At 36.1% G+C, this 11,945-nt stretch overlaps 1 protein-coding gene across 1 annotated transcript; it reads left to right on the forward strand.

Annotated features, from left to right (window-relative positions):
• Nucleotides 1-4,392: 4,392 nt before the first annotated feature.
• Nucleotides 4,393-11,510, forward strand: LOC121263505. Its single transcript, XM_041166428.1, has 5 exons — nucleotides 4,393-5,017; nucleotides 5,376-5,525; nucleotides 8,944-9,147; nucleotides 10,268-10,608; nucleotides 10,790-11,510. The coding sequence occupies exons 1-5, from the start codon at nucleotides 4,462-4,464 to the stop codon at nucleotides 11,417-11,419; spliced, it is 1,881 nt and encodes a 626-aa protein (XP_041022362.1). The 5' UTR covers nucleotides 4,393-4,461; the 3' UTR covers nucleotides 11,420-11,510.
• Nucleotides 11,511-11,945: the final 435 nt, after the last annotated feature.

The following is an 11,945-nucleotide window of genomic DNA, read 5'->3' on the forward strand; positions in this document are numbered from 1 at the left end:
TAATTCCCGTCGTCCTTTCTCAAAATATTTTATAAAAAGACCCACTACAAAGACGGGCGTTACACAACCTATGTTCCTTCAATCTTTCTAGCACTAAGCTGAGATGTTACCTATGTTCCTCTATTTGAACCTTCAACTCCTTTAATTCTAACGGGGCCATATGGTATGGTGCTCTATGAATTGGGGGTTATGGAAAGTTCCAATTCTAAAATGAACTCTGTTTCTCTATTGGGGGGTAACCTCGACAAGTCGTCTGTGAAAACCTAGGGAAAATCCTCAACTATAGGTATCCCTTGAATCTCTTTATTCTTGCTAGAGTCTTCAACTAGCAAAGCTATATAGGCTACAACACCATTAGTGATGCAGTTTCGAACTTGCAAAGCTAAGATCGAAAGGGGGAATAGCATTTACAGTTCCTCCCATATAATGGATCGGACCAACTTTAGGTCAGTCAAACACAATCTCTTTCCTCTGGCAGTGTATCTTTGCATAATGTTTGAATAACTAGTTCATTCCTAATATCAAATCAAACCACAATAGACTGATGATAATCAAGTCTGCCTCCATAATCCTTCCATCTAGACTTAGAGGGCAGTTTCTAATGACTCGAGTACACGTGACTATACTTCTATCAAGAATTGTAACTACTACCATTTTAGGTAGTGATTTTGTCGTCAAGTTACACGTTCGTGCAAACACCGCTAACATGAAAGGCCCCATTGTGCCAGAGTCAAATAAGGCATATGCCATATATCTATATAGCGTGATATTATCTGAAGCATAATCATGAACTACCTTATACCTAGCAGCTAAATTAAAAGTGCTAGTTTCTATATATGAAAAAAAAAAGGATACTAAGGGAAAATACCAATAATGACTTATGTTTCTTCTACTCCTAGAGCTTCGTCATTTGTTTCACCGGGGGTAATGGCGTAGACGCGGGCATGGGTAGGTGGCTTTGGATTTGGTCTGTTATAAGGGTTAGAAGCATTTCTCCCTCCTTGTGCATTCAGAAGGCATTCTTGAATCATATGGCCAAGCTGACCACATTTGAAGTATACCCCCAATCCAAATTTGCACTATCTGCCATGGACCTTTCCACACTTTTGGCAGGTAGCAGATGGGATGGGCATGATGCCCTTTCCCTAATTTGCTCCTTGCACCATCCCTCTGTCAATGTTACTTCCTCCCGTAGCAAAGGGAGAAGCCCTATTCCTTTCCTGGTTTATTTGAGCTGCGACATTTCGTTGCTTCGCTTCGGCTATTGAAGCTACATTAACCAACTCTTGAATGTTATCAAAGTGGAAGCAAGCTAAGTGGCTGCGGATCTGGGGTTGCAGTCCTCTTTGAAATTTTTGAGCTTGCATCCTTTCGGTTGCTATCAAGTGTGGAGCAAATCTTTTGTGCTCCATGAATTTTGTAGCATATTGTTCAATAGTGAAGTTCCCATGCACCAAGGTGGCGAACTCCTACGCCTTCTGTTGCTTCATCGATTATGGAAAGAATTGATTATCAGATTCTTCCTTGAACCTTTCCCAAGTCAAGGATGCCTAATTTCCTTATCAACAACTACATTTTGATATCCCACCAGATACCGACTTCTCCTTGTAATAGATGCCTCGCATACTGCACTTTCTACTCTTCAGTGCAGCTGCTGATCTTGAAGGTCCTATCAAGATCGAGTAACGACTTGTTGGCCCTCATAGATCCTTCAGTTCCCATGAAGTTAGAGGATCTGTATATTAGAAATTTTTCATATGAGCGGCCTTTATTTTCTACCTACCCTTGCCTTTTTGCCTGAGGGCGAGGTTCCTGCTGGTTCTGACTATGAATTATCTCTTCCTTTTGCTTCATCGTCTCTGTCATTTGGCAAATTGCATATGCCATGTCATGACCTCTGTCCAACAAGCGATCTTGCACTAAATTATAGTTAGTGAATGCTTGTTGGAGATCTCCTCATGTGATTAGTTAATTATCCTGTAAATAATTGCTTGTTGGACTACATTAAAATTGATACATGTTGTTGATAATCTTGCCATTGTACTATGATTATGTGTGAAAACTGAAATCTGTAAAATTATTGGATTTTTGTGTCAATGGATTTTGAGTGTGTGTATCACGATCCCATGCTGAGATGGGGCATTATCTTTATAGAAGTCTTTTGGTCACTCTGGTGTGTTTAATACTGAGTGACATCTCCTGAGTTGTCGTTGGGCAACAGGCTCGAGTCGACGCCATAGCCTCTTTGCTTGGCCACAAATGCATTGGGTGTGAAGTTGGGCATCGTTTGTTATGAAATCACAAGCACGATTGTTATCTATGATGTGGCAAAAAGAGTTAGACTATGGTGCACATGTTACTAAAATAGTTATTTTCAAAATGAAAACGAGATTTTTGTGGGTAATGACTTGTGTAAAAATTTTTATTGAATATTTAAGTTGTGTAATCATCATTTACAATTGTATTAAATGTTTTGCAAAATTTTTCTTTCCACCTACATGTATCTTGAGTGTTAGACTTAGGCCTCATTTGGTTGTTAAACTCATTTGAGTTCAACTCAGTTCAGTCTAATTTTAAGTTAAGTCTTACATCCAAACACCTAACGCTTGAATTATTAAACTCATCTCAACTCTAAACCTCTTTACATGTAGGACCCACAATCTTTTTCAATTCAACACTTCTTTACACGTGGGACCCACAACCTTTTTCAGCTTCCCATAAAAACATATAAACTCATCTTAACATCCAAATACATTTAAACTCATTTTAAGTGGACCCCACAAAACTCACGCTACCATCTCAACTTACTATTATTCATAAAGAACTCAAGTCAACTCAACATCCAAATGCAGCCTTATTTTCACTGACTAAGATTTTGCAAAATCTCATCGTGGTGGTCCCACTTACGGTGCCGCTTCTCGGGACTGTAATTTTTTATTCAGAGAAAGAATTTGGAGGTGGTTATGAGCATGGAGATCCAACAACATAGAGGATTGAGGATTGGGGCTTTTCCCCATTTTGCTTAGGTGCTGCATTTCAGTCTTTGTAATAAATTCATTGGATGATTGTATTATTCTTTTGTTCACGGGTTTGTGACAAGTGATTTATGGATATTGTAGTTAGGATGTAATTGAACTTTTCTGATACTGTTAACTTGAATTGGTTGTGAAGCAACAACCTTATTCCAATCCCCTCCTGCAATTTATTTCAACAATTGGACATAAGGCATCTAGCCCGTACTGGGTCGATGCCATACTTACATATGAGAGAAAAGATCTGAATATTTCTTTTTCTTATCCAGGTATGGTGGAGAAACTCTTAATTAAGCTTGATGAGCTTGTTAGACACTACAAAATGCCGGTTATCAATAGGTTAATTCGATCTTATTATTGAAAACTTATACCACCTGAATTTCAAAATAAAAACATACATTGGACATGTTCATTTGCTTTCATATTGTGTATTAATAAAAATACTACACATATATAACGCCGGCTTCAGGAAAAGTTTACCATTCATTATGAATTTTGTTATCATTAACCATATCAATCAACATGACATATTTTCAGAATTGTTGGAAGTCAATCACTTAAAGGAAGAAACTTAGATGTAACACATCAATATGTATGACTGAGAATGAGAAAATCACATTGACCGACTTTGACAATTATTTTTTAATGTGAAACTACAACTCTTTTGCTGAAAAGAGAAAATCTCAAATAATAAGAGTACTATAAAAAAGGGGCGATGATTCATCCTTCGACCCACATATAGGTGGTACAAATGTTGGTCAAATTCTTCCATGTCTTCCGGGGTAAAGCGTAAGGAAAATCTCCAATTCAAAGTTGAATTCCATTCACAATGTAAGCTAGCTTTAAGTTTGAATGATTTTATGTAGTATTTTTATCTTCTCATTCATAATTTTTCTCATGATCATCTTATCATATATGTCTACGGACATAAGCATTTAACCCAAACCACTTACATTTTGTTGTTTTGCAGTATGATTGCTGAAATTTATATATTTAATTTTTTATATTTTCCATCTTAAATTCTGAAAATATCTATTTGTGCTCTCTTCTTTTATGATTAGCATTTTAGCAGATCGCTTCCATCCTCTTAGTAAGGGCACATACAACTTAATTCTATTGCTCTTTTTACAAGTCGTAACGATTCGCCGTAAAAAACGTTGTAAACTAGATTTTTTGAATATGATATATATATGGCACACGCAAAGAATGTGGAATAAGCTTTTCGTTTGAGGTATGGTGTTTAAATTATGTTCCCACGTGATGAGCATTTGCTTTCATGCATGTGACAGCACTAGCATTGGACTCGGTTGTGGTATAAATAAAGGTACCAAGGCCATTATCACCAGCTGCATGCCATCAACCCACATATTTGCTAGCTTTCTTGTACCTACAGTATATTATTACGTACGTAATAGGAAGAGATCAGAAAATGGCTTTCAACTTGGATGGTATCATTATTGAAACAGAAATGGAGGCGATAAAGAATGATTTACTCAGGAAGTCCACGAAGGGTGACTGGAAAGGAGTTATTGATATCTATAAGAAGCACCCAGAAGCTCATGCGGCAAAGCTCACAATCAACGAGGACACAGCATTACACATAGTTGTCTCCAGTGACCGAGAAGAGACCGTGGAACAACTTATGAACATAATTTCTAGACATCATGGAGAAGGCCAACAGATACCTGAATTTAAGAATGAAAGAGGGAATACGCCTCTTCATGTTGCTGCATCAATGGGGAGTGTGACTCTATGCAAGAGCGTAGTTAATGAAACTACTGGTCAACTTGGTTTATCATTTATGGAAGCTCGTAATTTTAAGGGAGAGACTCCGCTTTTCATGGCAGTACTTAGTGGTAAGAAAGAAGTTTTCATTTTCCTTCACAAAGTCTACCAGGAGAACAACCTTAGCTACAATGACCTTTCCTGTCGGAACGACGATGATGACACTATTCTTCACGTTGCTATTGCTACAAAATGTTTTGGTGGGTATTTTCTAACATGAACTATCAATTTAGTTATAATCTTGTTGAGTTGTATTGCTTTTCTACTCAATCTCACTTTGCTATCTAGCAATATACTGATACGTACTTTAACACATTTTATAAATATAATATGGGTCTATAGTAAGTGTTGTGTTACATATATACCATATGCTTGTAAATAATGTGTAACTGACTCCAAATAGTGAAAATGTGTATTTTTTTAAGAAAATGTTTGAATCCTGATCCAAATTTCAAGTAAATATAAAACATGTTTTGACGTGTATTTGAATTCTATATATGTTTATCACGAATACCTATTAACTACTACATAAATGCTAATGCGTGTTTATTTTTGCAGATTTGGCATTAGAAATAATTACGTTGTATCCGAAACTAGTACACTTCGTCAACAACAAAGGCTTCTCCCCTCTCCATGTGCTGGCGAACGAGCCTTCCGCATTTGAAAGTGCAACCATGTATGGATTCGTAGTAACGCACCTTGCTAAATGTAAGGATTCTAATTTTTTTGTTATGCACAAAGCCCTCATTATATTTTATTAAATTAGTTTTAGTTACATTGATTAAACGTGTCATCACAATTTAAACGACTTTATAGATTAATCATTTGAAAAATAACTGATACTCCACTATAACTGACAGAACGAAAGCGACTTCTAGCACCAAATAATCAGTTAATTTGCCTCTTATTTACAAGTGTTTTAGCTTGAATCAAGAATAATATTTTTATAAACATCTCATCAAACTTATCTAAAGGTCTTTTACCAAGATATAATATATACATGGGTATATATATATGGGAGTTCTTTTTGCTGTTTGTGCTTCTACTATTGAGACTTTTCAGTTTCTTTATAAAGATTCATGGAGATATTGAGACTATCAGTTTCTTTATAAAGATGCAAGGAGATATGTTTTATTGTTTTTCAAGAGGGGTGAGGCACATTTCCTCGTAGAAAGAAAATATAGGATGACGGCTTTCAAAATAAAACGACATAATTGGAAGGAACATGGGAATTAGCACGCATGATGTTGTATTAAACTAGGTTATACATCTACCAATCACACACCACCGCGTCATGATTCTACTAATTCTACAATGAATTTATAAATCACACTGAATTAAAGATCCTCTCCCGTGAGCAAAGGGTTGGCGAAGAGGAGGCAACTAGCGAGCAAAGTGCGGCCACACCAAGAGTAAGGCGAGCAACACGTTATAGAAAGCCTGACTGATATGGTCTAATACTTGGTGAGAAAGAACTTTTCACCATTTGCCAAGTAGGCAAACATTGTGTCAACAGTACAAGGGTGAAAACGAAGATCTAAAGAGGTTGGTAGTTCTAGAAAATAATGCCTCGCAGTACAATGGTAAGGACAAAATTGCTATGGATGTGAGAGTTCTCCAACAAAACATAGAGAGTGTGTTGAAGGAAAAAATATTAATAATCTGCAGGGCATATCATCTAATCTTAGAGGTATGATCCAGCACTATGTGGGAGACCCTCATTAGGAGACAGACTGCGAGATTTGACCAAAGGCAAAGTGCAGAGGATGTGCATGCCTTGTTCCCATCAATCTCTGTCATCCAACAAGGCGAGAGGGTAAATGGATGGACGAGATCAAAGGCCTCTTGTTTAAGCATGTTTGGAGTCAGAGGACGTCAAAAATACGATTAACAGTTCCACTATTTAAAAAGACATTGAAAAAAAGCCAAAATATTACTTTTGTGATTAATAAGTGTTTACCCTTACATTTGGTCAAAGTCTCCAAGAAAGTAAGTGACTTCAAAGGGTGCAACGGAAGGAGCAACGCCAACGCTACCGTAATAATAAAAATACTGTTCAAGTAGGTTAGCACTTACGACCATTGGGAATAGGCGATAAATGTTTGTGAGTCTGTTGTAAGATTAGGTTTTGCATATATTGTACCTCACCCCTTTCTACATGAAACTAATATATCTTTTTCATTCTATTTATTATTTATCCTTATACAATGAATTTGAGAAGATGAGATTGAATGATGCGAATTAATGATGTGGTGGCTTCCAAAATTTGAGTCTTGCCATGTGTGGTCATCATGGACGGGTTGAGAAGTCCTTGTGCCATTCCTACAACACGTTGTCATGAGTTTCATGCAGGTAGAACAATTCTCCATGATGATTAGGGTGGAACATCTTCAGATTGCCCTCCCTTGATAACACGGGTAGAGAAATTCCAAGGATTGATCATGTGTGGTGTTTCCAAGTCGGTTGACCAAGTAGAAAGATTCTCTGGGTTGATCATGTGTTTAACGAACTAAAAGAAATTCAAATTTATTTAGACCTTAGAAACGTCGTGAAATTCCAAAATGATTTCACGAATTGAGTGATCGATTAGGTTTTAGTCTGTCAGCGTACTCGGAACCCGATCCATTATGGTGATTGAGTTGCCTTTGAATTTAATTAAGGTGCTTATATAATGAATTGCACCATTAGACTCGGATGAATATTTAGGATTTTACGATACAATAAAGAGTTTCAAGTTTTACGGAAGAATAGTAGTCAGGAGTGTCTTTCTATTTAATCAAGGCACATAGGAGTAGAGTTTCACAAAACGAATTATACCACTAGATTTGTATGAATATTTAAGATTTTATGGTGCAATAAAAGTTTCAAGTTTTCTGAGTGAATAGTAACCCTTTGGGAGAGCGCCTTATGGCAACTGGTTCAAACATCTGTCAAATCGCCATGTAGGATGTCTAATTACACTTAGATCCCTCGAAAGGTTTTTAGTGGACACATATCACAATCCTAGCCATTCATTTAAAAATCATTGGACACATGTCAAGAACGAAGTGTGATTCAAGCCATGTGATCATGTCTATTATACCAAATACTATTTTATCCAACCAAATACTATTTGGTCAATCAAAAGAGAGTTGCAACCTATTTGGTCAATCAAAAGAGGGTTTCAACAAGGACGTTGAAATCCCAAAACTTTAGAAGCCAACCGAAACCCTATATACTTGAAGGAAACCAAAACCCCAAATTGGTTTCCACACCCTAAACCACTCTCAGTTTTGATTAAGTGATTTACAAACAGAAGAAAATTAAAAATCAAGAAAATTAAAAAACATGAAAGAATAAATAATGTTATAAAACTCAAAAACACTGCCACATCCTCTTCTTTAACTTGTATCTTGGTCAGGTTGTATGTGATCTAATAATATACCATGCACTATCTCTCGGTTTAAAATAATAAATAAACAAATCTTATTTTTATTAGCATCCAGTGTCTCGGAACAAAGTTTAGACTAATTTTCGGATGTCTCAGCTGTAAAGTAGAACTTTGGGGAAACTTAATTATTTTGTTCCTTTTTTCGATACGTATTATATATAATGAATTATTTTGGTATTTACAATAGCTCTCAAATTGTCAAGCTTGATCCCAAACATGGTACTGCTTAGTGGCGGAACTATTAATAGACCAGCTGATCTGGAAGCTCCCCCTACCTCCCCCAAATAATTTGTATTTTTAAAATCCTTGGGCCATGTTTGGTTATAAAAAATTTTATAAATATTTGAAAATTTTGAAAATTCTTTTGAGATTGGATTTTGACAAAGGAGAGTGTAAAGCTTAAATAATTTTTATTTTTGTAAATAAGTTTTTTAATATTTGAATTTGTAAAAAACAGATATATAGAGTATGAAATTTAATTGCAAATTAAGGAAGCTTGCTCGCATTGTTCTTTAATACGCCTCATACATGGAAAGAATTATTAATAGCTAGATGTTTTCTCCCACCCATATAACAAATCCAATTTAATTTATTAAATCTTAATATTGTGTAAAAGAAAAAGTATTTGGGTGTACGATACAATATACTTTTATGTTCATTTGTCATTAGTAAAACTTTCTGTATTATGTTCATAAGGCTTTCCCAGGATCAAAAGTCTGATAAGAGCAATTCAGGACCAAGAAAATGCCGCTAAAGTCATGAATGAACTCGTAGAACGTATTGCAGCGCCATATGAACAAGCAGATGGTGGGACGGACCCCAACAAAACCATTAGATCACCTGAGATGGCAGAGGATCCAAAGCAAAAAACTCCAATCATTGGGAGTACTAGTGAAAAAGGTATTCCGGCCCCTATCCTTCTCAACCCTTTTTCATTAGCTGATCGTAAGATTATCTCCGAGTGATCATGTCCAAGGAAATTTGTTTAAAGATAGTGTAGATCGAAAGCTTTTCTAGACTGCTTATATATTATGCATCAAAGAATGATTAGACATATAGGATCATTGACAATATATATTACAAGACGTTTATATATTATGTATATCGTCGATGAAGATTTGTTTTTGCAAGTGGAACTAGTCCTTATTCAAATCATAATCTACTTACAATAATGTAGAGATTTATAAGGCCTTGTAATGTTGAGATGACATGACATGACATGAGAAATTTGTGAATAATAGTGAAATAATTTGTGAATATTAGTGATATAATTTTAGTTAAGATGTTTTATAGAGTAGTTTTGGGAAATGATAAAAGGAAAAAAAATTGAATAAAAATATTATAAAATTAAAATCTTGTTATAATATAATATTTGTTTTAGGATTTGAAAAAGTTATAATTGTTTTTGTGTTTTGCGTGAAAGTTTGAGAAAGTTATAATGATTAGATAAAAAATTAAAAAATTGAAATTGAAATATATTTATGTCTGTAGTGTTTGAATGTTGAGATGAGATGATATGAGATAAGATGAGATCATCTTACAATCCAAACCGGGCCTTAGTTGATATTCCTTATACACTTCAAACAGATAGAAAACAGCATACCCTAATAATATATCTATGGCATGCGCAGGTGTGATAGATAAAATAGTAATATCGACAAGCAATAATAAAAGAAAAGAAAAAATTAGAGCTTTATATATACCAATTAAACTACTACTTTAATTAATACATGTACCATCATAATTTATCATATAGCTTATGAAATTAATTTCAATAGAATGAGGGTTGATATGAAATCGTTCTCTTGATTGTGTTGACATGGCATGCACTATGAACTTGTATAGTGAATGCAACAGTCCCACATGGCATGCCACACTAGTGCAGTCAGCATTCATCCATTGAGTGTGCTGGCAGAGTAGTGCGACATGGTACGTCTACCATGTCAGCCGGTGATCATATCCATAGGTCCATAATCCATGCACTTATAACATCTCCATATATATTGACTTTGTGGTTTAGGGTCAATGGCAACGTCAGAGGCACCCATACTGATTGCAGCAAAAAATGGTATTATTAAAATGATTGAAAAGATCCTTGAAATCTTTCCTGAGGCTGTATATGAGGTGGATTCAAAGAAGAAGAATATAGTGCTATTATCAGTGGAGCATAAGCAACCTCGCGTGTACAAGCTCTTACTACAGAAGAAGCAGGAGAAGAATATTATACATGATAGTATGTTTTGGGAAGTAGACAACGAAGGGAACACTGCACTGCATCTTGCTGCGAAGAAAGGAAGTTCTGATTCTTGGCCAGTTCCTGGAGCAGCATTGCAAATGAATTGGGAAATCAAATGGTTTGAGGTATGGCCTCCTTAACACATATGCCTACAGGAATTGATCCTTGGACACCTTTGATAGCAATATTCTTAGCTATGTCTGATTGTGCTATATATGATTCCTAACCAAAAATTGTTTGAAAAGAGAGTTACGCCATGTATTCCACACTATCTTTCACCATAATAAGCTCCCTTAATCAATACAGAATGTAAAAGCATCCCTGCCAAATGGGTTTCTTTTTATCCGCAACAACGTGGGCGAAACCCCAGAGGAGGTCTTCACCAAATCACACAAGGAACTTGTCCAAGAAGGCGGAAAGTGGCTGACCGACATTTCCAATATGGCATGCCCAGTTGCAACAGGTGTCTTTGTCGCAATTGCTTTCTCCTCATCACCCAACGTGGATGTCAAAACACTCGACACTAACATGTTGGAATCATTCGAGGATTTCTCAATAGCGTCCTTATTGGCCTCCTGCCTTTCAGTGATAGCAGTGACAATTTTCATTCTAGTCATCACATTGTCTCGCAGTGAAAGGAGTTTTCGCACAGGCCTTAGTACATTGAGTTTGCTTCTCTCGGGGCTAGCTGCCTGTCACATGTCTGCGATGGCTGCTTTGGCGTATTTCGTTGATGGACATTTCTTTCTCGGTCCAGAGAGATGTGAATTTACCCGTAAATATGGAGCCATTGTTTATAGCGCAGTTTATCTAACACTATTCATGATGTCACCGTACATTTCTGTGTTTATAGCGTTCATTTTTGGGCCAGCCCGACCCAACAAGACAACCAGGCAGGATGGAAAGACCCGACTCGACACATTCAGGTCGTGTTAAAACAATAAAACCGGATGTTTTTTTTTTTTTAATTTTTTACCTGTGACTTTCTAGAAGGCTGTTATGAACCCATATATATGTAAGTGATGAAAATGTAATGTCTTGCTATAATGGTGGCTGTGTGATGTAAGAACAGAGTATCTTGTGAAATACAATCTAACAAAATGAAATGCAATCTAATTCTACACAAGGACAGCAGCCAGAACATACTTGAAATAGACAGCAGCACTCAAGATACAAAAAAAGCTGATAAAGCATGCTGGAAAGAAAAAAGATAACAGCTGCAGTACATGAAAAGAAAAAGGAAACAGAAGCAGGAAAAATGAGACAAGAGATTGTGCATTGAAAAGAAGAACCTTAGCTGAGGAAATGCATGGCTGCACACAAAGAAGCATGAGGGACATGATGCATAAAGCTGCTTCTACCATGCTGTCCATAAAAGTTCTGAATTGATACTTGTAAATTGTGTAGATAATTAAAAGTTAGTTTTACAGTAGCTTTTTCTGCTTTTTTGTAATGTATATAT

The sequence above is a fragment of the Juglans microcarpa x Juglans regia genome, chromosome 4S (assembly GCF_004785595.1).
Source record: "Juglans microcarpa x Juglans regia isolate MS1-56 chromosome 4S, Jm3101_v1.0, whole genome shotgun sequence".
NCBI lineage: Eukaryota > Viridiplantae > Streptophyta > Magnoliopsida > Fagales > Juglandaceae > Juglans > Juglans microcarpa x Juglans regia.

Bases quoted from the DNA above. Each gene is read 5' to 3' on its own strand.
- LOC121263505 (XM_041166428.1), top strand. From the start codon at position 4,462: ATGGCTTTCAACTTGGATGGTATCATTATTGAAACAGAAATGGAGGCG. The intron at 5,526-8,943 runs GTAAGGATTCTA...TATGTTCATAAG, and splicing joins AGTAACGCACCTTGCTAAAT to GCTTTCCCAGGATCAAAAGT. The intron at 10,609-10,789 runs GTATGGCCTCCT...TAATCAATACAG, and splicing joins GGGAAATCAAATGGTTTGAG to AATGTAAAAGCATCCCTGCC.